This window comes from Coenobita brevimanus, chromosome 102 (genome assembly GCF_032717465.1).
Source record: "Coenobita brevimanus isolate Jiangsu-jjx chromosome 102, ASM3271746v2, whole genome shotgun sequence".
In the NCBI taxonomy this organism is placed as follows: domain Eukaryota; kingdom Metazoa; phylum Arthropoda; class Malacostraca; order Decapoda; family Coenobitidae; genus Coenobita; species Coenobita brevimanus.
Genome location: NC_137055.1, coordinates 17,798,675 through 17,826,158, shown reverse-complemented (window position 1 = coordinate 17,826,158; position 27,484 = coordinate 17,798,675). Strand labels below are relative to the sequence as shown.

General features: G+C 42.1%; 1 protein-coding gene across 1 annotated transcript in view; it reads right to left on the bottom strand.

Annotated features, from left to right (window-relative positions):
• Positions 1–27,484, bottom strand: part of LOC145415404 (UDP-glucosyltransferase 2-like) — a 149,061-nt gene that overhangs the window by 98,416 nt on the left and 23,161 nt on the right. Inside the window, exons 2-3 of the mRNA XM_080284687.1 lie at positions 4,912–5,533; positions 2,355–2,453 (exon numbers count right to left, since the gene is read on the bottom strand). Of these exons, the coding sequence (XP_080140813.1) occupies positions 2,355–2,453; positions 4,912–5,533 (721 nt within the window). The remainder of the gene's footprint in view (positions 1–2,354; positions 2,454–4,911; positions 5,534–27,484) is intronic.

Here is a 27,484-nt window from a genome sequence, read left to right as displayed (position 1 = left end):
CGCTATGGATACACTGCTGGACACCTAACTCTGATAGATTGGCGGGATGAAGACGGCAGCATCGTAGTGCTCACTCTTAACCCATCACGTCCCGAGCTATTTCGCACCTCCGACACCCCCCAATCCCAAGGTATTTTCAAAAAAAATTTTGGGCGCTAAAACCTCCGCTTTTGGTGAGAAACATCAAAATTTCGTAGAGAAATCGCTAACCTGAGGTTTAAAATACTCGATCCAGGTAGCAATACCTCCTTACCTGACTGGGTTTTCTAACAGGCTGGCACCAAAGAAAACGAGTTCTATGGGAGGGTAACTATTTCACACCACTCATAAACGGTATTTATTTATTTACTTGGTATGAATTTATAATTATGTAGTATGAGAGTATATTGGTTTTCAAACAGTAATAAAGGCATTATAAGCATTGTTACACTCATTAACTCATCACCATACCTGACCTTCTTTTGCCACATTACCTGATCATCATTTCTGACTGTTTCTTCCTCTGATGCTATGTAAACCTTGTCCTCCACATTGTCATCGATTGGGGAATCACTCTGGCCCTGATTGTCTTTATTGGCCAGGTCACTGGTAAGAAGTGAATTGCTGAGACAATGGCATGCGGGGGGGGGGGAGATTATGCGGTGTAAAGCATTGTCCCTGCTTGGCATCTTGTAGAGGAATAGAGGAAGGTGTCCCGTGTATACATACGGAAAATCACGCGCGAAAATTAAATTTTGTGCAAATTATGAACCTTGCAATTGCGCGACGTACCAGTACGTTGACGGGACTAGCAAATGTAAAATGTTGCAACATACCCATACGTCAACGGGATGCCTCAGGTTAATCACCATAGGCAAAATTATTTGTTTCCACCCCGTTACCATCCTCTGCATTCTTCATTGCTTTACACTTTGGTTAACTGTTCATAGTGTAGTGCGTAGTAAAATTATTGCTTGCATACTCCTAGTAAAAATACTGCCGTGATGAGAACAGACAATGGTAACTAGAGGTAGAAACATAATGTTTCCCATTACCGCCTTTCAAATTTAAATGCCCTTTACTTCATATCCACACTGGCAGGCAGTGGCGACCATCATTTAGTCACTTGATGCAGTGCAGCCTACTTTTTCCATCACCTCTGTCATTCATTTGTGTGCCTACCCTTCTTTCTTCCCATTTCTCCCATCCATCCTGCCACTTTTTATTACTGTTCTCTCCACTTCAGGTGGTTCTACACTGAGTGAAACCTAATGGTTTCCTGTAATGAAAGAAACCATTTACAAAGCTGGGTGGTAATCATATAGGCTTATTCAAATAACGAGGTGATTTGGAGCTTACTATGGCTCCCCTACTAACTGGGTGGGGAGACACAACCACAGGTTGCATGCAGGAACCAAACTTCCACACTCTTCTCCACACCTCGCTGTGGCAACCACAAGGGAATGTCGGGTCACAGCATGGGACGGTCCTGCAGTGACGAGTGCATACTTACAGTTGATGGATCTGCTTGGCTTAACGAACTGGGGTTACTCAACACAGCAACAACTCCATAACCATTCCGAATTCGACATACGTTCAGAAAATATTTATGTGAGAATGACTCAGGGAATCACCTGCTGAATTTAGTACATGAAGTCATAGAACTCTCTCTCTCTCTCTCTCTCTCTACTGTATATATATATATATATATATATATATATATATGTGTGTGTGTGTGTATGTGTCGGGGGAAGTAGCTGGGGTTAACCCTTGTAGCACTCTTTAAATGAGTGAAAACAAAGGCTATTCATCTCGTAAGCTCCATTCGTCTCGATTACTTCTATTGGCCTCTTTTTTTTTTTTTTTTATTGCATACATGCATTCTCTCTCTCTCTCTCTCTCTCTCTCTCTCTCTCTCTCTCTCTCTCTCTCTCTCTCGCTCTTTCTCTCTCTCTCTCTCTCTCTCTCTCTCTGCTGATGGTACTACTCTGGTCACCGATATGCTTGCATGTTTCCTGCACTATAGCTTTCACACTTAACCTGTTAACCTAGACCATTTTTTTTTTTAGTTTTTGTAATTTTACAGTGCATTAGGTAACGGATACATTGCCATTCATTTACAGAACTAGTCAATTTCAGAACGAGGCAACCACAGAAGTAGTCAATTCTGGATCTTTCCTTCTCAGATTTCTTTCTAACTTTCAAGCGAATTGTGTCTAGACGATTGTAAAAGAACAGATCATGATTTTGTAACTCCAAATTTCATTGAATGTGAAAGATTTGCAGGCTCTCGGCCACTTTTTTCTTTGTGTTTATCAAGCAATGCCACCCTATTAATTAATGGTTCGCCTGTTGAAGGAGTGAATCTGTCTTACCTTGCGTTCCTGAGGGATGTCTGTGGCCTTGATGACGCTGCCCAGGCTAAATAGTATGACACCAGCTTCCCCAGCACCAGCCACAAACTCCTCCAGGTCCTGCGACACGACACAAGAGCTACAGTATAACCTAAATCAAAGGAATATATTTCAGTTAATTATGTTTTTTCGTACGCGTCTCTACCTTTGCGATAGATTTTGTACCCATGGCTTTTGCCGCCCAGTATGTCAACATATCTTAATTATCTATATCATCTGGATAAAAAACAGTATTCGTGTACTCCTAGCACCCTTAAAACCGGTATAAATGCCTGCTAGCATAACTTTCACCTAATATACCTGTCTGAAGAAAAACAATTGAAATGACATTTGATTTGCTAATTCATAGTAGTTCAGGGTCATTCGTACTAACCTAGGCCCATTCAAGTCGCTCATATCAATTCAGACTTAGGTCAATTCATGAATCATGTTTGTCCGATGAGGTTCAATGAGGCCCAGCTGGACCTATTCAAATTTACGCCCATCCAAGCAATTCCTGATCATTTAGATCAGGCAGGTACAATTATGCACATTCAGATTATTTAGGTCTGCTCTGAATCATTTATTTCTAGTTATGCCATTCCGGTTTAATAAACGTCGAATCTGATATTTTACACTCATTCACTCTGTCATGTCGTTTCATGTCAGTTCAGGATCTTTCCACGTCAGATATTTCATATGAGGTCCACGGTGGCACATTAATGTCTTTTGAATCCATTCAGGATATATACTTTCATTTCAGGTTCCCAAGGCCAGTTCTGTGGATGTGGGTCTTTGCACTGTCGTTCTATCCATAATCCTCCTTTTGGAGGGTGTTGACAGCCGAGGAGCGTTTATGTTATTGGTTTGGTCTTCTGCCTGGGTTCAGGCTGGTTGTTCATCCCGGTAAGTTTTCCTCCAGGCTCTTTGGAGCTACCAAGAGAAGTCAAACCTCTCCATGACCTGGGTGATACGAGGGGTTTCCTGCAATTCATTTTGTTTGCGTCCACATGATCCTGTGGAAACAACAACAATAACAACAAAATAACGCAAGTACATGGCCTTTTAGGGCCATTCAGATCCTGCCTGGGCTTTACATTCCCGTTACATCCAGTATGGTCCTATCAGAGTAGTAAGGGTTCAGTCATACCTACACAAGTCAGATTCGATCCACATTTCATTTCAGCCATGTCCAGACCTGAGGTGTTCAGTTATTGATGATTTTGGGCAACTTTGGTCCTTAGGTCACTTCAGTTCTGTGAAACTCACTTTGGTAAAAAAGGAGGGATTCAAGTCATGCCAATGTAATTGTGTGACAAAAGTCAGCCCAACAAGTGAAAGAAATAAGTGAAGTGGTTCCTGGGATGTGACATTGCAGATCCTAGGTTGGATGTGTGGAAATGGTTGGGCGACACAGGGCCTTTCTTAGGTCACAGTGCTAGGGTAAGGAAATAAGAGTGAAATCAGTAAGGTGGAGAATAAAATTAGAAATAAGTAAGGTGGTGGATAAAAATGAATAGAATATGAAAAAAAAAAAAATGCAGCCAGTATTTGCTGAACTGGTGAAAGGTGGCGAATATGGGCACTGGGAATAACCTTGTACACGAGGAAACCATTGCTATGACACCGCATCAGAGGAAATAGTTGTAGGAAGTTGAGAGGAGGAAATGGATTGGGCAGGGATGGTGAGTGTTAGGAGAACTCGGAGGGCGTTTGGGTTGCGGAAATGAATGGTGTTGTTAGGTTAAGATCCATTTCTAAAGTTATGGCTGTAGTGAGCAGGGAAGAGCGGTTTGGGTGTCTGGGATGAACAAAGATGGTAATTGGTCGTATGGTAGGTAATGATGATTACACTCAGCAGTTATGCGTAATGAATGCGATGAAGTCTGATGTTAAGAGCCGGCTATTCTCAAAAGGGTATATAAAATTGGGGGGGGGGAGGGTGGAAAGAAACAACGTGCAGTGAATGGAATAGAGCTGTGGACATGGGTCAGGGATGTAGTGAGATGGGTTGGAGCCAAGTGAGAAGTCCTCTGCAGACAGACATTGTAAGCTAGCTCTTTGGGCATGGCAGAGGAATTGTTCAGAACTTTCTCCAAGATTTAGAACAGGAAGAAAAGAAAGTAAAAGAACATGAGGGATCAAAAGTTAAGAATGCTCTAGTCTTATCTATCTGTCCACTTTGAATGAATGTGAAACGTAGACACAAGGCTTTTGACGTGCCACATACGGAAATGGATCGAGAAACAAGTGCTTTGGAGAATCCCAGGCTCATGATACTGCATGTCATTTTCATTCTATATTCTAAGTGACACACAAATATTATCAATCAGAAGTATCGTAGTTAAGTTTATACAGAACTAATGTTTCATCAGCCATCCCTTGAAAACCGGCTAATAGAATTGCGGTTCACTACAGAAGCATCCAACAGTAATTTGTTATTCCTGGCTAGTTTCAGGGAAAAACCTTCCATATATTGATGCTAAATTCATTATGTCCACTGATATATCAAAAGACATGAATTATCATCAGATCTTACCTTCGGCAGTGGCTGAGGTTGCTTGGCATTAATAGTGCCGACCTCGACCTGAGTAGGTAGCAGTGGCACCGGCCCGTCTAAGCTGAAGTGACCGTTGATCAGGGTGAGGGAGCTGTTAAAGTATAGGTCCTCCAGTGGAGGCATACCAGGGAAAAATTCCTCAAGAAGACTTTGCATGCGGGGAATAACAATATACTTGTTGATGGCAAAGATTAGCATCTCACTCGGCAGGTTGACAGCTCTCTCTGAGAAAGTCATGTGGTTGGTGAAAGGCTGAAAAAGGGAGGGAATAACGGACAGAGGAAGCCAGTTCCCTTGCATCGTTAAGTGACTATTTTCCACACCTGGAGTGCAGATATTGATGAAAGCACCATCATAACCCCAAAGAAAGGGGACAGCAATTTCATTACCATATCCAATAATAATTATGGCATGATAAGTATTTCGTTCCTTCCAGAGTTTTTTTATAGCCTCAGAAGACCACATTTTTCTCCCTATGGCCTCTGTAGCATTCATGCCGAAAGAATAACTGCGCATTATGCTTTTTGCAATATCAAAAAAGTTGGCATCATCAATTACACTGTTGTCGTCTCCCGTGCCCACTTCCTTCACCCTCTCGTGCCTGTGGGAGAAAATCACGGCTATAATATCATGTTCATATATAACAGTAAAAACAATATGTATTTAAGACACCTACTGCACGTTGCACGTCATAACTGGTCATGTGAGGAAAGCAAGTGGGTACACTAAGCTGGTAGTATGGTGTGGATGCTTATTTTGGACACAGCACCAAAACTATTATTTTGGAAACTGATGAAGCTACAACACATCACTGGATGGCATATAAAATATAAAAAGTAACAGACGTTATCTTAGTAACGTTTCTGAATTCTTCACCATAATGCAAAAAAATACCATCATGTAGTGCCTTGAACATCATACAGCACCAAAACCATGTTCATCAAAGACTGTTAAACCTGCAGCAGATCTACTAAAATAGCAGATAGGGTTACTGTTAAAATATATATATATATATATATATTTTAAGAGAGTCGGCCTGCAGTCCTAATGGACCCAGGATCGAATCCCGGCTGGGGCAGGGAATAGTTTAAGGATTTGAATTTCCTAAAAAGCAGACTCTCCTGATCTAGCAGATGACCCGCCGACATGTAAAAATACCCTCGCTAATACCAATACACCAGTCCTGTATGAGACAGCCCTAGCATGTATTTAATATGGACGGTGGGTGTTAGCGCCGAAGTGGTGACATGTGGAGGTGTAGGAGGACTACTGGGCCTTGGGATAGGTCACTGTCCCCGAGAAATAGGCCGTGCAGCTTTTGCCCAGAGTCGGAAACGTAAAAAAAAAAAAAAAAACTACATATCTGCAGCAATGTCTAAATATGTGTAATGTAAAAATGGTGTGCTGCTTGATCTCGATATTTCACTGATTGCGTGCTGAGGAGTTGATGATAGAAGAACGACAAGGATGCTGATTTGTTCTGACATCACATTTCAGTGCCACTATGCCACCTCTATGTCCCTCTCAGTGCCCAGCAGAACATCACATTGAAGGGGGCATACCATCACACTCCTGAATCCGCAACTAATAAAAGAGGGTAACAAGACTGCTGCTTTTTTAATAACACCGTACTTTTCATTGGCTGGAAGTAGAGATACATATTGATGGCAGCAGAGGGATACCAACAGCCCTACAAACCTACAGTATAACTCCAGGTTAAAATCATACACCTGCCACGTCATCTATAGCCTCTTTCAACATTAAATTGTGGAACCGCAAGCAGTATTTTGTGCCCTGTTCGTTATCTGTAGCCACCTGCTTGTGAATAGCCTGGTTTCTCGGGGGTAATACTTTTGCTACACAATTAATATTTCTTCAAATATTGGTGTTAGTACTCAGTCGAGGTCTGGAAGTCTGGCAACACTTTATGCACCATCCAATAAGAAGTCTTGTTACCTGCATCTGGCGACCTTCAATAGAGAGCCTAATTGTTGAAGTCACGGTACCATGACACCCGCCGTGATGGTTCAACACAAATATCCAATGAAGGGCTTTTACAAAGTCTTTTCTTGTTTCTTTCTTCTGGGAGGAAGGCAGTTTATCTGACAGAGTCTCAGCTGTCTGAGGCACGTGACAGGAAACCCTTTTCTGTTTCCTCCTACTTTCTCTATACTCATTTCAAAGCAAAAGGTGCCTGTTGTGTATATGTATGAAATGACTTATCTTCCTCTAGTGTTCCTGAACTTGATTCTTCTGAATTCTCAACTCTCTGGCTTCAGCTTTCCTGTCATTCTCTGACTAAATATATCTGCACTGTTTACTTATCCCCTAATTCTACTATCAAAAATTCCTTGACTATCTTACTTCTATGATGGAACACATTATATCCATTTCTCCTTTCTCTGAAGTCTCTATTCTAGGAGATTTCAATGTTCATCACCATTTTTGGCTCTCCTCTCATTTCACTGATCCACCTGGTGAACAAGCCTACATCTTTTCTATCCTTAATGACCTAGAGCAGCTTGTACAGCACTCTACCCATATCCCTGATTGCCTTGGAGAGAGCTCCAGCATACTTGACCTCTTCCTTACAACTAATCCTTCTGCTTACACTGTTAATCTTTCGTCTCCGTTGGCCTCCTCCGATCACAACCTTATTACCTTGACCTGTCCTGTCTCTCCAGTGCAGCCTGTCGACCCAGCAAAGAAACGTCATATGTGGCACTTTGGAGTTGCAAATTGGGAGGCCCTCAGGCAGTACTTCTTTGATTTTCCCTGGAATGACTATTGTTTCCATGGCCAGGAGCCATCTGAGTGTGCCTTGCGCATTATGGAGGTTATTCTCTCGGGCATGGAAGCATACATTCCCATCTCATATCCTTTGATTAATGAAAGAAAGCCTTGGTTAAATCACGCTTGCGCTAATGCTGTCCTCAAAAAGGAGAGAGCTTATAAAAGGTACTAGCCAACCAACCCCTGAAACACATCTTGTTTATGTTTCTGCTCAGAATCGTGCTAAGTCTGTTCTTCGCTCTGCTGAAAATAACTTCATCCGTACTAAATGCTCTCAACTCTCCAATTTGTATTCTTCCCGCTCCTTCTGGCACCTTACCAAAAACCTTTCTAACAACTTTACCTCGTCGTCCTTTCTCTCTTCTTTTCAACTCTGATGGCTCTGTAGATATTTCTTCCACTGATAAAGCAGATCTCTTCGCTCAGATTTTCCCCTCCAGTTCCAACTTAGACTATTCCGGTGCAGTTCCTCCATCACTTCTCTCCTCTGACTTCCTCATGGTTGACATTAAAATTTCTTCAGCTGATGTATTTTCTGCCATCACAGGCCTTAATACTAACAAGGCACATGGGAGTGGTGGAGTCCCTCCTGTTGTCCTCAGGAACAGTGCCTCTGTGCCTACACCCTGCCTAGGTAAACTCTTTCACCTTTGTCTTTCGACTTTTACCTTTCCTTCTTGCTGGAAGTTTGCTCTTATTCAGCCAGTCCCAAAGAAGGGTGAGCATTCCCAACCCACTAACTATCTTACAATTGCTTTAACATCCTGTGTCTCGAAAGTTTTCAAGTAGATTCTTAACAGAAAAATGTTAAAGCATCTTTCCTATCACAACCTTCTTTCTGATCGTCAGTGTGGGTTCCATCAGGGACTCTCCACTGGCGATCTTCTCACCTACCTTTCAGACTCCTGGTCATCCTCCTTTCGGGACTTTGGCAAAAGTTTTGCCATTGCACATGACATCTCAAAGGCATTCGATAGAGTCTGGCATAAATCTTTAATTTCCAAACTGCCCTCTTACGGTTTTTATCCTTCTATCTATGCCTTTATCTGTAGCTTCCTTTCTGGTGGTTCTATAGCCGCTGTTGTAGATGGCCATCGTTCTTCTAGATCTATCAACAGTGGTGTTCCTCAGGGCTCTGTCCTATCACCAACTCTCATCCTTTTATTCATCAAAGACCTTCTAAGCTATACATCTAACCCTATCCACTCGTACACTGATGATTCCCTCTTTCACCTTTCCATTCGGTTCCCACAACGCTAATGCAATTACATCAAGAAACGGGATGAGGCTATGGCACACCTAATCTCTGACTTTGCTCTTTTCTCTGACTGGGTAAAAATAATCTTGTTTTTAATGCATCAGACTCAGTTTTTACACCTATCAACCCGTCTAAGTCTTCCACAGGAGTACTCACTAATGTATAATAATATCCAGCTAAATCCTGCATCACCCGTGAACATGCTTGGGGTTTCATTCACTCGAAACTTATCTTGGAAAGATCATATTACATCTCTTGTAAAATCTTCGTCCATAAGATTGGGTGTGCTAAGCCGGGTACATTCTTTACTTCTGCACAGATGTTGACTTTATACACGGGTGTTATTCGCCCTTGTGTATAGTAGTGTATAGTACAACTCTCATGTGTGGGGAGGCTCCCCATATAAAGGTCTTCTCAATGGAGTGGAGTCAAAGGCTTTTCGTCTCATTAACTCTCTTCCTCTTACTGCTTCCCTTCAATCTCTGCCTCTTCGCTGCACTGTTTCATCTTTATCTCTTTTCTATTGCTACTTCAATGGTCACTGCACCTCTGAACTGTCTGCTTGGATCCCTCCACCTTCATGACGGGTGCGTAACACCCGTTTGGCAACAAATTCTCATCCTTTTTCTGTCCAACTCTCTAATGCAGGAGTTAACCGTTACTCACAGTCCTTCATTTATGCAACAGGTCAACTCTGGAACTGCCTCCCTCTGTCTGTATTTCGTACTTCCTATGATCTCCAGTCTTTCCAATGCAATGTGTCCTGGCATCTCGAAATGAACGGATCTTGAATTTGACTCTGTTATATATTGTTTTTGTTTTTTTCTTGGAAGGAACGGTGTCGCTGGCTCCTGGCCTTTGGTTCCTTCGTTCTTGCATAATAAAAAGAAAAAAAATAAGTTTGAGAACCCCTACAAATTTATTCATATATCAGCCTTCTCTTTCCCTTCTGGTGTAATATTAAGTAAAGTTAGGGCTAGGATCCAAAAAAATCTGCAGTGTTTTAGGTATAGCAGCACAGTTCTTAACCCGCCCATCCCGACCACTTTTTGACCACTGGTACCCCCCAATCCCGACCATTTTTCGACCCTTTTTTTTTTTGCTAAAACTTTCGCTTTTGGTCAGAAACAATGGTCAGTGGCAAAGAAATTGTTCCCCGGGGTCCATAATTACCCTAACCAGGTATGCCTTGGTCCCACCTGGCCCCGTGTTCTCCGTAGGCGGTCTGAGCCTCTAACATTTTCTGTGGTATTATAAGTCTGGGAAACCAATGAAAGTAAGTAGATATGTATTTATTACAAACATAAAAACATGTGATAAAAGAGTATATTGGATTTTATACAAAAATAGAGCAGAAATAAGCATTGTACCATCATGCGAAACAAGCAAAATCGGGCAACTTGGTCACGATGAATCGCTAACATTCTAAAATCATGATACATATCATTTTTTTTTACTTACATAATACTTCTACAATAACATTATACCATTTTACATTTTATTGAACTGTTTTTACGTATTCACAGGCCTTTTGATAACATTTAGCTTAATGTTAGCCCTTATTTACGTAGTGAGTGAACTCGCTGTGACTGTTGTTTAAACTCGTATTGTGTTTTATCTACTTACATAATACTTTTCTAATATTATTATACACTTTTCAACTTTATAGAACTGTTTTGAGATTATTTCAGGCCTTACGTAAATATATAGCGTAATAATAGCGCATAATAACACACACGGTGAAGTCGCTATGACAACTATTTCAACTTACAACCTATTTTTGTACTTATATAACAATTCTCCACTAACATTGCACATGTTTACACTTGATATAATTGATATCACATAATTTCAGAACTTACGATGGAACTGAGGGTCATATTAGCGCGTACTTACACAGGGAGTGTTATCGCGATATCATTTGTTTCATCTTACACTAGTATTCAACTTAAAAAATACCTTACTACTAATATTACAACAAATTCCACTTTATATAATTCCTATCACATACTGACCAGAAAGTGGGTGTACTCGTGACATCAATTATTACAACTTAAACTATTGTTCAACTTATACGTTTTATTCATGCTAACATTACACCCGTTTCCACTTTATTTCCTTGCTATCACATATTCACTGACCAGAGTGTTATACTGAGCGTCATATTTTCGCAGATTTAAACAGTGGGTGTAGTTTTGATATCAATTCTTTCAACTTAAACTAATTCTCAACTTATACATTACTTTTCTGAAAACATAACACCCGTTTCAACTTTATATTTGACTTAGCACCTACTGACTGGCCTTACCATTATAATGAGCGTCATTTCGCCTTCCCACACAGTTTCAGTAGTGTAGGAAATTATGATACTCCTTGAAACAAGGCTGAAGGCACAACGCAACATTGCACTCGACACACTCGTACCTTGTGTCTTTTCTCTGAGTGGATGGTCTGACTGTCGAGTGCTTACATACATGGCAGCGACGCTGGGGTTTACGACGGTTTGGGTCGGAAGGGATTGCGCTGGGATAGTGGCGTCCTGCAAGACGTAGGGGAGTCTGAGCAGCCATGGGGGTGCGGGTGCGGTGTGTGGGTCTGTCCTGGGCATGCTTGGCGATTATTTCACGTGCCAGCTCCCTCACAAACCCCTCAAAGGTCTCAGATACTCCGGTGGTCATTGCATGCAGGTAGTGGGCGTTCAGGACCGTGATGTCGAGCAAGTGGAAAAAGAGTTTCTTGTACCACTTCATCGTGGTCCTGGCACAGTCAACACTTGAAATCATCGAGTCTGACTGATCAACTTGCCTCATGTTCAGATTATAGTCCAATACAGACTCGGGTTTCCATATGTTGCGCCTCCTCTCTCTACGGTGATCCACGGAGTCTGTGCGGTGCATCAGGGGGCTGTGAACAGTTGATAGGAGGCAAACTTCCCTGTTGTGGTTCCACAGGGTGGCAAGGATGTTATTGGCCTGGAAGAAAACCACCTCGTTCTTGTCAAGTTTCCTTCCTATCTTGACCATATGGCGACGGTTTCTCTTGACTGTACCACAGACTCCGGTGTCGTGTTGGTGGAGGAACCTAGCGAGAAGAGGGCTAGTGTACCAGTTGTCCAGGTACAACACATGACCACGATGAAGGTACTCTTCTATGATTGTCTTCACCACGGCCCCAGAGAGTCCTATACTCCGATCTTCTGTTATATCTGTCTGTGCGCCCGTGTACAAGACTATGTCTTGCACATAACCAGTCTTACAGTCACACATAACAAAGATCTTGAACCCAAAACGGTGTCTCTTGCTGGGTATGTACTGCCTAAAGGAAATATTGCCTCTCCACAACACAAGACTCGTCTATGAAGAGGTCTCTGTAGGGATAAAATGAGGAGCGGAACATTTCCCGTAAATGATCAAATACCAGCCTAATTCTCCTCATTTTATCTGTGCTATTTGCATTGGCTGGATCTTCTGCATCAAAAAAGTGGAGGCGGCCGAGAATATACTGAAATCGGTTACGACTCATCACCTTTCCAAAGAAAGGTGTGAGGATGATTGGGTCAGTTGTCCAGTAGGCAGGAATTTGGTTTTTCCTTACCACACCTATCAAGAGAACCAGGGCCAAAAATAGGAACATCTCTGAAATTGTAACAGGATAGTCATACTGTTGGGAATGCCTGCTCGTGGTTCCCAAACGTTCACTTTCACGGCGCTGTGATTGTGAAAAGATATTAGTCTGTTCAACTATGCGCCCCACAAACGCCTCACCAAAGAACAAGTGGAAAAAATCCACCCTAGACGAACCTGCATGCACACCTGGAGCCGTGCAACCAGACCGCCACTCCTCAGTGAAAGGGTGAATGATGGGAGTAAAATTACTCCCATCTTCCCAGTTCCACGTGACACCACCGTCTCCAGCCACGTCCCCATCGTCCCCTTCGTCAGGGTGGGGAGGTGAGGGTGGTGGGGGAGGTTGGGGAGGTGGAGAGCGGCGCCTCTCATCACTCACACTTCTCTTCCCTCTCCCTTTTCCTTTACCCTTTCCCTTCCCTTTCTTTCCTTTCCCCACATCCTGGGGCTGTGGGGAGGAAGTTTGGGAATATTCTGGGGCGAAAGAAGTGTTGGGGAGTGGCTCCACCTCCTCTCCCCTAGGCCTACGTGCACCACGTGCTCGTGCTGCCTCCCTCACACCACTTGCCCCTTCACCCCGCACTACCCCCACACCACTCTCACTTTCACCCCGCGCTGCCGCCACAACACTTTCCCTTTCACCCAGCAATCCCACCACACCACTTTCCACTTCCCCAGACAAAAGACTTTCACCATACCTTATATGTCTTCTCGCCCCACCTTCTGATCCTCATGGTGATATTTTTTCTTTTCCCAACCACGTGGCGATATCACGTCCTAAGCCGCCGTCATCCTCATCATCCTCATCCTCGTCCTCATCAGATTCGGGATGGAGAGATAGCCGTGCACGTGGTTGGGGAGCAGGCTGGCCTTCCCTTGCCTTATGGTATGTCACATACCGCGTTTTTCAGGGCGAAGGGATCTCCTCATCACTGCTACTTATTTCTTCCTCTGGCTGGACGTAATCGCAATCTACCACATCATCGTCGAGTGGAGAATCACTATCTCCAGTGAAGGCTTCCAGGGCGGATGCAATTTCCTCGTCTGAGAGACCTTTCCGCGCCATGTCTGACCTGGGTCACTGCTAGCAGGTGAGTGACCGAGACAAGGGCGAGCGCGGGTCATGCGGGGTCTAGGACGCTGCCCGCCTGGCGGCAGGTAGGGGAGGCTTGGGTACGTGGGCGAATCGAAAATCTCGCACGAATTTTGAAAATTGTGGAAATTATGAACCTTGCAATTGCAGGACGTTGAAGTACGTTGACGGGATTAGCTGTGACATAACGTGAGGACGTGGAAGTACGTCGACGGGACGCCGCGGGTTAATTTATACTTTGTCTTTATTTCTTGATAATTGTGGGAAATATTTTCGCACAGAGCAGTTACACTCTCTGCTTTTTATAATAATCATCTCTGGTTAGAGTGCAGAGGAAAACCTGAGATCGTTATTTACAATTCAAGCGGTTTTTACAACCCAGAAATTACGTTCTCTTTAATCATTCTTATTATTATTAAGTTTAATGCTACTGTGTCTAACCCTCGTGGACAATTATATTGTAAATACATGTAATTATATTGAAATTTTCACGGACCTAAACTGCGTCTGGACGTTGGATGATTGTCTGAATATGGAAAAACCCTCTTGTTAAAGCAGATGTGGGTTTATCATTTTTATAGGTAAAGGGTATATTTGGTTTGGGTTTAGTTTAATTAAACTAAGATTAATTTGTTAGATTCGGCCTGTGATATCATGATGTAATCTAATTGTAATTAATTAATAGTTGGCACCCCTACAATTCTATGAGGAACTAGGGGCCAACCATTTTCACTCACTCTGCTCCTAGACCTTGTCGAGTTAGCACTCTGCTCCTAGACCCTGTTGAGTTAGCACTTTGCTCCTAGACACTGTCGAGCTAGCAGCTTGTATATACACACCTCAAAGATGCTTGACATCCCAAGCAATGACACAAAAGAAGGCTCGTCATCGTCTATTGTTCGACACTCCCTAACTATGTGACCTTTACGAACTGGCCAATTCAAGGGGGGATTAGCTAGGAAATAGAAGAGAAATAGTTACTGTAGGTGAGTTAAGGTGTAAGCTACGGTTCACCTAACCCTGTGAGAAATGTCTGAATTTACTTAAGGAAAATTTTAAGGACGAGTAAGGACCTACGAGTTGTTTACTAGAAAATACTAGAAATTTCTTACATCTTGGTGCCCGACTGAGGATACCAATTTATACAAAGTCACATATTTCTGACATTTTGGTGCCCTGAGTGAGGAGCCCCGATTTGTTTACCAGAAACTTAAATATTGTTCACATATTGGTGTCCCCAGCGAGTGAGGATAGCAGATGTGTGCCGAAGCACTGAATGTGTTTAAAGTTGCTTTGTTGGGCATAACCTACTACCACGTTCGGTTTCAGTGGATGATGTGGAAATACGTAGGCCTACATACGGGGTTCAGGGAAAATGGATGTTTTGGAAACTGAGTGTGGGGATAAAATATAATCCTAGAGGTTTAATAATGCAGGGGCATAGATTTGATTTTACGAACCTAATCCCTACACTCTCCAATATTTAAATGAATAATTAGCTGAGCCGGAAAATGAGTATTTCGAAATTTGGTGGTGGGGATAAATATAATCTTAGAGGTTTAACAACCCAGGGGGATAGGTTTGATGTAGTGGACTTAATTCCTACCCTCTTCAAAATTTAAAATAATCAGATAATTACTAAGTTGGGGTAAATTTTTGGTTGAAACTCATAGTTAATTATTATAGCAGAAATCAGTCAACATGTCTGTTTCCTTGTTGCAAAGATCTTCTAGCAGTAAAGCTGGATGGGTAACTAGAACCATAAATGATTCCAAACAATCGTTGGACGAAATACCTCTGTCTAGGGAGAAATTAAATAGTCTCCTAAATATATTGAAAGACTGATGGAATAAATACAAAGGTTATATAACTTTAGAAGTGGCTATAGTAAAGGCTGATGATAAAGAACTCTTAGAGTCAGAAACTACGAAGTTTGAAGGTAAATTAGAAGAATACTTAACTGTAGTAAAGGCACTAGAGTCAAATTTAGCTGAGACTGCCGTGGAAACACAAATTGTGGAACAACAGAGTAGAGCTGTGTTACCACAAATAACTCGTCCGGAGTTTGATGGGGAGCAAAACTGGAAATCCTTTTGGGATCAGTTCAGATATTTAGTATATCACAGAACAGATCTCCCTAAGGCCAGCAATCTCACATATCTCTTAAGACAGGTCAAAGGAACACCATATCAGCTGATAAAAGAATTAACAGTAGAAGAAAATAATTATGAGGTGGCCTTTACCCTTAAACAAAACTACAAAGACAGGGAGCAAGTTATTACTCAATTACTGAAGGCTCTAATTGCATTACCCATACCTAGACACGATTTTGATTCCTTGCAAAAATTTAGAATTGCAATAAGTTGTAACTTAAAGGCCTTAGGTACATACAAAGATATTAAGGCATCAGATTGGGTGCTTTCAAGAATTGTGTCCTTAAAGCTTCTACCAAAAACCAAGGATGCTTTGTGTGGTAGGTACCAAAAGGATAATTTCTCCTGTGAAGAGATTGAGGAAGGCTTGATGCAACTCTGTAAACATTTGCAAGGAACAGTAAAACCTACTGAGATTAAACAGAAGACTGAAATGAAGAAAAAACCCACTAACCAAATGGTTGGGAAACCTAAGTCAGAGAAGACTAAGTATGTGCCTAAGGAAGAGATAGGTACTTTCCTTAGTTCCTTAAAGCCTGAGGATAAAGTATTAAAGACAAGGAACAGACAAGCTGATGAAATTAAGGAAGTAAAACCTTCCATGGTAAAGGACAGGAAAGTTTGTGCATTTTATGGTGAACAACATTCCAGTCCATCTTGTCAACATTATCCTGATTATGCTTCTAGAGTAGGGAAGCTTCAGGAATTGGGGTGTTGTATAATCTGTACGAATGCCGAACACACTTCCGCGGACTGTAAGACTAAACTAAATCTTTGTTTTAAATGCAAAAGGGATCATCATCATAGTGCCCTATGCCCAAGGATGAAAATTAAGGTTCCTAAACCTACAAGCGTACCAATATGACAATTGCAAAGGGGAATACTCGAGTAGTAATTCTAGCTGCAGTTCCAATAGCGGATGTGAAGGTATTGATTGAGAATAGAAACCTATTAGCATGTACAATTTTTCATATGGGTGCTCAGAAAACCTTCATTTCTGCAGACATTGTGAAAAAATTAGTTACCTATTAAGGGCAAGGTAAATTTAGCCATTATAGGATTCTTAACAACTAAGAAAGCTAAGTCTTTTCATTTAGTTAGACCTGTAATACAATTAGACAGATATAAATGCCGTATAACAGCAGCTGTACTGGATAATATGGGGACACGTATACAATATATATATGTCGTAAAAATACCCCTGCTAATACCAATACACCAGTCCTGTGTGAGACCGTCCTAGCATGTATTTAATATGGATGCTGGGTGTTAGCGCCGAAATGGTGACATAGAGGTGTATGGTATGTAGGAGGACTACTGGGCCTTGGGAACAGGCTGTGAAGCCTATGCCCAGGGTCGGACAAAAAAAAAGTCAGGTCTAATGGCAGTCTGTCTTAGTTAGGTCTAGTGACAGTCTGTTTTGGGTCTACTGCAGTCTGTGTTAGTTAGGTCTACTTGCACTCTGTATTACTCAGGTCAAAATTTAATTTGGTTATGCTAGCACTAGAGGTAGTCTAGATTAGTCACTTGGGTTGATTTAATTTGATTAGGCTGGATTAGGTTGTAGACTGGTAGTATGATGAATGATTGCGTTCGTCAGTGCTATCAACATTATTGCATTCTATTTTGGAAGATATAAAACTAGCATACAGTTTTACCAAAAGTTCTGCATAGCATCCGAGCCATGGCGCTATTTACTGTATTTCAATAAATTACTCACGAAAGCATAAATTTCCCCTTTTCTGTATGTTTCGTGCACCCTGGAACGCTTTATGCTATTTTTATTTCATTGACATTAAACCGTTCTTCAATGTCGAAACCAAGAACGATTATAAAGGCCCTTTCAGGTGTTAAAAATCCTAAACTGAAATCCTACATACAGAAACTTTCTAACAGCAATGATACATTGACTATTACCATATATATATATATATATATATATATATATATATATATATATATATATATATATATATATATATAGATAGATAGAGAGAGAGAGAGAGAGAGCTTCTGTGGTATAGTGGTAAAGTGTGCGTTTTGTACACTGGTGAACCAGGGTTCGCGCCCCGCCAGGGTAATAAACTTTGGGAGGGTTCACCGGCCACGTAATGCATTGGCGGACACAAGGGGTGCTGTGGTTGAACCAGTGCACTTCTTATAAAGTATGCTTGCACCCAGTCGGCCTGCATGGGCCAATTACACTTGGTTCACAGACTACACAGACATCCAAAGCCTCTCCAACACTACAGTTACACTTACAAGCACTTCTCACCCTACATACAATCTATACCCGACAGCCTAAGCCACTTGGTAGAGATACATTGGCTGTATTGTCCCGACTTCGGTCAGGATAGGCCGGTCCTGCAGTGGATACTCAAACGGCTGATGATGATGATGATATATATATATATATATATATATATATATATATATATATATATATATATATATATATATATATATATATATATATAATTGTCACTGGGGTAGTTACCCCAGTAGCGAATGGGTGAAATAGAAGATAAGATGATAATGAAAGGGGAGAGAAGCGAGCTGTTATGAACATTAAATCTTTTCTCTTATCAGTTTTGCTGCCTGTAAAGGGTAACCCTAGTCCCCACGTGTATTTACCCAGCGGTCAACTTTGCCTTCTCAACTGATAACACACCAGATGTTTTTCTCACAAATTACGCAGAAAATTCCTCTTGTCCTTGAAGTACTGGGTGTGACAAAATGTGGGAGGAGCAAAATAGGGATGTTTGCCAATTAGAAGCGTAAGTGGCGCTTTCGTCACGTTCTTGATGGCACACAATTGGTTCTGTGTGGAGTGTATGAGGCCCTCATTGGTAGCAGGTGCCTCTATTGTTTTTGTATGGATGGAGATTATTTTTAAGACAGCCTAGTGGTTAATTAGCTGAGAAAGGCGGAGTAAATCTGCTTTATAAGGTCGAGGAAAATGTGTACAGACACATTTTTGTCTCTTTTTGTACACACATCGCTGTACACATTTTTGTACACGTTTGTACACATTTACTGTCACGTTACACTTTTGTCACATTGTTGTTCCACTTTTCCCCAACACTACTCTCTAAGTTAATTTGACTACAAAACACACTGTTTGTGTACCATTTCCCAATTTTGGTTCACTCCCCCATTTACACTAGTGTGTGATTTATATCTGGATTTAACCTTCGAAGTCTCCACGTTTCCTTGAGCTTTGTGAGTACTTAGCATCCACTGAGTGTATTCTGGTTAGGTAAGAAATAACTTGTTTTATATTTGTATTCTGAGGCCTATATGAATCCTCCCCTTTTGTAAAACGAACCCTGGTTTCTTCTTTGGTTGTGTATGTTATAGTGTACAGTATAGTTAGTTTTCTTGCAAGCTTTACCTTATCCCTGTTGGTGATTAATTAAGGGCTAAGAGTGCACCGTAATATACACCTCCATAACAATTTGGCGACCTCCTTGCCAGGATAGCTCTGTGACATAATATTGGCAACCTTGGCTACATACAAAGTGCTTACTCTTACCTACTTAACTATAATCAGAAATCATGGCCCTAATGAATGATAATGATGTGAAATCATTTTTGGATTATAAGCCTTCCCCAGCCAGAGTGAAAACACTTGCAAAACACGAGCTCATATTGCTTGCCCAGGCCTTACAGTTGAGATTTCCTGCCTCAATCACTACAACTAAGTTACTTGATTTAATATTGGACACAGTGTTTGAACAAAGTAAATTCTCTATAGCTAGTTCTGAGCCATCTGATACTGCACAAGGTGTTGACCCTGAGCCTTTGGCATCGGAGATACATGACCCTAATGATTTTTCTGCTCATGGTAGTGGTGACAAAGTGCAACTTGAGTTAGCCAGAATTAAGCTGAGGGAACTAGAAGTGCAAGCGAAACTGAGAGAACAAGAATGGAATGCCAAAATGAAGGAAATAGAATTACAGGCTCAAATGAGACAAAAGGAAATGGATCACAAATTCAGACTGAAGCGCCATGATATTGTACCTAGAACTAGTTGTTCATCTGCCAAGGAATCTTTTGATGTTGCTAGGAACATTAAGCTAGTACCTCCCTTTAATAAGCAAGATGTCACCAAGTATTTCCATATGTTTGAAAAGGTGGCAGGTCTTCTCTCGTGGCCAAAAGACCCTTGGACAGTACTACTGCAGAGTGTTTTGAAAGGAAAGTGCCAACTATGATTGTTTAAAAGATGCCATTCTCAAAGCTTATGAACTCGTGCCAGAGGCATACATGTTTAAAAGATGCCATTCTCAAAGCATATGAACTCGTGCCAGAGGCATATAGGCTTAAAATTAGATCCACCTTTAAACAGAAAGATAGACTCATGTGGAATATGCTAGAGTACTCACAGACTTATTTGATCAATGGTTGCATTCTAAGAAAGTTAATGATTTCTGTAAACATGAAGTATTAATAATCATGGAGAACTTCACTGGTGAGAGAGATAGGGATGCGGCTGCATACCTAGTGGAGAAAGATTTAGATACCCTAGCTGAGGCTGCTGTTGTAGCAGATAATTATAGTATAATTCATGTGCATGAAAGTAAGCCTCAGTTATCTGTTAAGGGTAGGAGAGTGAACCGACCAGTTTTTGTGAACCCTTCTTCTGGTAAAGGCAAGTTAATGTCAAGTGCCACTAGTGGGAACACTGCAACCCCAGAGTATGTTAGTTCTACGGAAGTAAGTGAGGACAGCCAGAGGGTCAAGAAAAAGTGTCAGGTTTTGCCAGTATTGCCAGAAAACGGGGCACCTGAAGGACTGGTGCTGGAAAAAACGAGGGAAAAGTTCCTATATAAAACCTGTTTCTTTGGTAAACTCTTGGGGATCTTTTGACACCAACAGAGAGCAGCCACCCACAAATATTGTTAGCGGTAGTCAGACACAACCCCAGCAGGTGTATATTGTTGATAAGGCCAGAGAGGAGCCGTCAGTGGTGGATAGACAGACTCCTGTAGAGCCATTGTTGGACACTAGTAAGACTGGGGCAGTGCCGTCTTCAGGTTCAGGTAAGAGTGGTAATAAGACTCCAGCAGAGTGTCCTCCCCCAGGCAGTACTCAAAGTGACTCCTCCCCAGGTCATTTATTTGCTAACTGTATTTCTAAGAGGTTAGTTTCAATTGATGGAAAAGGTGGTAAGGAAGTCACTATACTTAGAGAGACAGGAGCTTCACAGTCACTAATGTTGAAGGGAATTGTTGATGTAGCTGATCCTAATGAATGTGTCTTGCTGCAGGATATAGCTGAGTTTGTATCTGTTCCCCTGGTTGAGGTGAAGCTCCAGAGTTAGTTACTGGTTCAGTGCATGTGGGTGTTGTTGACCAGCTTCCTGTACAAGGGGTCAATTTCCTTTTGGGTAATGACTTGGTGGGAGGACAGGTGAGTGCTGTTCCCTGCGTGTCAAGAACTCCCCTGAGTGAGGATAGGACTAAAGAGTTGGAAGATACATGTCCTAAATTGTTTCCCGCATGTGCTGTAACTAGAGCTATCTATCTCTCTATCTATTGCCAGACGCCTCAATCCCGTTTGGGGTGGCCACAAACAAATCGCCTCCAAGTCGCCCTGTCCCCCGCCATTTCACTCCCCTGCTCCCAACTCACCCCCCCCTCTCTCATATACCTCTCCACCCCATCTCTCCATCTCATCCTCGACCTCCCCCTCCCTCTTTCCCCCTCCGCCTCACTCACATACACTCTCTTCGTCAGTCTTTCACCCTCCATCCTCTCCACATGGCCAAACCACCTCAGTGTGTTCCTCATAACGCTTCCTATCACATCCACATCAACACCACAACGCTCCTTTATATCCTCATTCGTCAGCCTGTCTCTCCATGTGACTCCACAGGCTCCTCTTAAATAACTCATTTCCACTGCTCTCACTCTTGACTTGTGTCCTTCCAACAACGTCCAAGCTTCACTTCCGTACGTTAGAGTTGGTATCAGAATACTGTCATGTAGTAACTTTTTCACTTCCATGCTCACTTCCCTGTTTCTTATCACTGCTTTCAAAGAACCAGCAACCTTTCTTCCCTGCTGTACTCTTTCACCACTTCACCCTCCAAACCTCCATCCTTACTCATCACACTACCCAAGTACTTAAACGTACTTACATTTTCCAATTCCTCACCATCCAACCTCGCTGTACATTCACTGACTTCACCTCTCTCAAAGACCATCACTTTACTCTTCCCTACATTCACCTTTAGATTCCGTTTCATACACACTCTCTCAAACTCATCCACGAAGCCTTGCAGCTCCCCTTCGTCCTCACTCAACAACACAGTATCATCTGCAAACAACAGTACAGGGAGTACTATGACGGCAAAAGCCAGCCATGAGAACGTTGACAGTAATGGCACTGGCAATGCTGATGATTATATTGGGCTTGGTGATTCCTTTTTTGACCAGTTAAATGACTCAGAGGATGATGATTCTCCCCAGAATGATGCAAGTGCAAAGTTAGCTGATATGCAAAAATCTGATCCAGAGATTGCCAATTTAACTGACTTAGCAGTTAAGGAAGGTGAATGTGAGTCTGAACTGACAGAGTGTTATTATTTAAGGCCAAATAACGTGTTAATGAGAAGATGGAGACCTCCTAGTGTTGCTCATGACAACGAGTGGTAGACTGTACATCAGGTGGTGGTTCCAAGACCCTATAGGCAAAAAATTATGTCCATTGCTCATGACTCTTCTTTAGCAGGTCACTTAGGGGTGAGAAAGACTCTCTTCCGCATCTGGCAGCATTTTTACTGGTCTGGAATCCGTCGAGATGTCTCCCGGTTCTGTAGGTCATGTCACACCTATCAGCTAGTCGGTAAGAGCAATAAGCCCATCCCTTCGGCTCCTTTGATTCCTCTGTGTTTGAGGCCCCATTCACTTGAGTCCTTGTGGACATTGTTCGGTCTTTGCCTAAGACCTCTTCAGGCCACCAGTACATCCTCACAATGTTAGACATGGCCACTAGATATCCTGAAGCCATTCCTTTGATAAATATTTCAGCCAAATTGGTTGTAAAGGAGATGAATACCTTCTTTACCTGTTTTGGTCTCCCTAAGGAAGTGTATTCGGTTCAAGGCAGTAATTTTAATTCCAAACTGTTCAGACAAACCCATAAGGAGTTAGGAATCTCCCAGATCTCTTCCTCAGCATATCATCCTCAGAGTCAAGGTGCATTAGAGAGATATCACCAAACTTTGAAGAGTATGCTCAGAAAACTATGTGTTGATGAAAATGAATGGGACAAGTGTTTGCCTTTCCTACTTTTTGCAACCAGAGAGGCACCGAGCGAGTCCTTGGGCTACTCCCCATTTCAATTAATCTTTGGCCAAGAAGTAAGAGGTCCTCTTAAATTCCTCAAAGAACAATGGGTCAAGGATGATGACCAAATTAACTTGCTAGGCTATGTGTCAAAATTTAAAGAAATACTGGCCTATAGCATGGAAGTAGCCAGGGCACACTTGGAGTCCTCTCAGGAGAAGATGAAGAGGTAGTATGACCACTCTAAGAAAGGTAGGCACAGAGTGTTTCACCCAGGCGATCAAATTCTTGTCTTGCTTCCCATTCATGGTCAGGCACTGCAGGAAAGTTTTGCAGACCCTTATCTAGTGGAAAAGAGGGTACGTGAAGTAAATTGCCATTTTAACCCCAGACCGGAAGAAGGGACGAAGATTGTCCCATATAAATATGTTGAAGGAGTGCCACAGGCGAGACATGGACCGCCCTAGTGCTGCATGCATGGTGACGGCTGTCTAGTTTGCAGATCCCCTTAGTGCTGCATGTGTGGTGTTGGCTGTCGAGTTGGCAGAGGACGAGGAATGCCCTTTGACTTTGGACCAGATGACCAGTTGAAGAGAAAACCAGGAAGCTTGGAGTACACTGACTGATAAACTCTCCCACTTGATTGCCGAGTGGTGTGTTGAGCTTGTTGCCCTTCTCAGGAAGTTCCCTGATGTAATCCGGGACACTCCAGGACAGACAGAAGTGGCACAGCACGACGTGGACGTTGGAGATGCCAGCCCTGTAAAGCAGTCCCCCTACTGGGCTAGTCCTCAGAAGCAGGCCATCATTCGAGAGGAACTGAACTACATGTTGCAGCAGGGGGTTAATCGAGTCCTGTCAAAGTGAGTGGTGCTCCCCAGTCATAGTGGTTCCAAAACCCGATGGGTCACATCGCTTTTTTATTGATGATCGTAGAGTCAGCTCCCTTACCAAGACTGATACATACCCACTTCCTAGAGTAGATGATTGTGTGGACTCGATAGGCAGTGCTAAGTTTATCACAAAATTAGATTTAATGAAGGGATATTGGCATGTCCCACTCACAGAAAGGGCCCAAGAAATTTCCTTTTATGTGGTCGGTGGCAGGACTTATAAATGTAAGGTCATGCCCTATGGTATGAAGAATGCGCCTGCCACCTTCCAAAGGCTGATGAATTATCTCACCAAGGATGCTGAGAATTGTGTTACTTACATTGATGATGATGTTATTTTTAGCAACACCTGGGAACAACACTTGAGCCAACTAGATGCCTTGCTTCAGAGACTGTCCTCTGCTAATTTAGTGCTTAATTTAGCTAAATGTGAATTTGTGAGGGCTCGAGTGCAGTACCTAGGTTATGTGGTCGGCTTAGGCCAAGTGAGTCCACCTGATGTTAAAGTTCAGGCCATACTCAATTCCCCCCAACCCAAAAATAAGAGAGAGTTGCAACGATTCTTGGGTATGGTAGGGTACTACAGACTTTTTGTCCTGAACTACTCTGATCTTGTAGCTCCCCTCACTGATTTGTTAAGAAAAGGAGTCAAGTATGAGTGGAAGCCAGAAAATGAGGAAGCCTATTCTAAAGTCAGAGCCATCCTGTCAAGTCACCCAGAGCTTCAAGCTTCCAATTTTGATAAAACCTTTAAATTAGCTGTTGATGCCAGTGGCCTAGGGGCCAGCGAAGTTTTGCTTCAGGATAATGATCAAGGCTTTGAGATGCCTGTGTGCTATTTTAGCAAAAAATTCAATAAGGCCCAGAGAAATGATTCAACTATTGAGAAATAATTCCTTGCACTCATACTTGCCCTCCAACACTTCTCTGCATATGTTGGTCCAGGGTCAGGTGATGTCGTAGAGTACACTGATCACCACCCTCTGAAATTTTTGTCCCAATTTAAGGACAAGATTCTTAGATTGACCTGCTGGGCCCTATTTTTGCAAGCATACTCCCTTGATCTAAGACATGTATAAGGTGTTAGTAATGTTTTAGCACATTACCTGTCCAGAACTTATTTGTACAGTATCCAGAAATTTCCCCTTGGGAAATTTCTTCTTTCAGGAAGGAAGATGTCACTGACATAGTTATCCCAGTAGCAAATGGGTGAAATAGAAGATAAGATGATAATGAAAGGGGAGAGAAGCGAGCTGTTATGAACATTAAATCTTTTCTCTTATCAGTTTTGCTGCCTGTAAAGGGTAACCCTAGTCCCCACGTGTATTTACCCAGCGGTCAACTTTGCCTTCTCAACTGATAACACACCAGATGTTTTTCTCACAAATTACGCAGAAAATTCCTCTTGTCCTTGAAGTACTGGGTGTGACAAAATGTGGGAGGAGCAAAATAGGGATGTTTGCCAATTAGAAGCGTAAGTGGCACTTTCGTCACATTCTTGATGGCACACAATTGGTTCTGTGTGGAGTGTATGAGGCCCTCATTGGTAGCAGGTGCCTCTATTGTTTTTGTATGGATGGAGATTATTTTTTAGACAGCCTAGTGGTTAACCCGCCCCGTCCCGACCACTTTTTGACCACTGGTACCCCCCAATCCCGACCATTTTTCGACCCTTTTTTTTTTTTTGCTAAAACTTTCGCTTTTGGTGAGAAACATCGAAAATTCATAGAGAAATCGCTCACCTGAGGTTTAAAATACTCATTACAGGTAGGAGAGCCTCCTTACCTTACTGGGTTTTCTATCAGGCTGGCACCAAAGAAAACGAGTTCTATGGGAGGATAACTATTTCACACCACTCATAAACGGTATTTATTTATTTACTGTTACGAATTTATATGTAGTACAAGAGTATATTGGTTTTCAAGCAGTAACATAGGCATTATAAGCATTGTTTCACTCACTAATACCTGACCTTTTTTTGCCACATTACCTGATCATCATTTCTAACTGTTTCTTCCTCTAATGCTATGTAAAGTTTGTCCTCCACATTGTCATCGATTGGGGAATCACTCTGGCCCTGAATTTCGTACCGTGGCATGACATGGCTATACTGGCCAGGTCACTGATAACAGGTGAATTGCTGAGAAAAGGGCATGCAGGGGGGGGGAGGAGGTCATGCTGGGTAAGGCATTGTCTCTGCCTGGCATCTTGTTGAGGAAGGTGTCCCGTGTATACGTACCAAAAATGACTCGCGAAAATTGAAAATTGTGGAAATTATGAACCTTGCAATTGCAGGACGTTGAAGTACGTCCTCGGGATTAGCTGTGACAAAACGTGAGGACGTGGAAGTACGTCCTCGGGACGGCGCGGGTTAATTAGCTGAGAAAGGCGGAGTAAATCTGCTTTATAAGGTCGAGGAAAATGTGTACAGACACATTTTTGTCTCGTTTTGTACACATATCCCTGTACACATTTTTGTACACGTTTGTACACACTTACTGTCATGTTACACTTTTGTCACATTGTGTTATACTTTTCCCCAACTCTACTCACTAAGTGACTGACTACAAAACACATGGTTTGTGCGCCATTTCCCAGTTTTGGTTCACTTCTTCGTTAGTGTGTGATTTATATCTAGATATAACCTTCGAAGTCTCCACGTTTCCTCGAGCTTTGTGAGTACTTAGCCTCCATTGAGTGTATTCTGGTTAAGCAAGAAATAACTTGTTCTATATTTGTATTCTGAGGCCTATATCAATCCTCCTTTCTGTAAAACGAACCCTGGTTTCTTCTTTGGTTGTGTATGTTATAGTGTACAGTAAATTTATGTTAGTTCTCCTGCAAGCTTTACCTTATCCCTTTTAGTGATTAATTAAGGGCTAAGAGTGCACCGTAATATACACCCCCAAAACAATATATATATATATATATATATATATATATATATATATATATATATATATATATATATATATATACATATATATATATATATATATATATATATATATATATATATATATATATAAACACACACACACGCAAAGGCTGTTCAAAAAGTATCCGACTTTTGGCTGGGAAAAACAGAATTATTCACCTGGCAGTCTGAAACCCCAATCCCCTTCAAAGTAGTCTCCTTGGGTCTGCACACACGTCTCCCAGCTGTCCCACCATTGTTGGAAGCCTTTCTGGAACGCATTTTTGGGAATGGAGTACAGCTGGGTCATCGCATTCCGAATAATATCTTCTCGTGACTCAAATTGGGTCCCTTTCAACAGTAGTTTCAACTTGGCGAACAGCCAAAAATCACAATGAGCCATGTCGGGAGAGTAGGGAGCCTGATGAACCACAGGAGTCTTGTGTTTGCCCAAGAAAGTTTGAATCAAATGCGTGGAATGAGCTGGTGCATTGTCATGATGCAGCTGCCAAGTTCCTGCTGC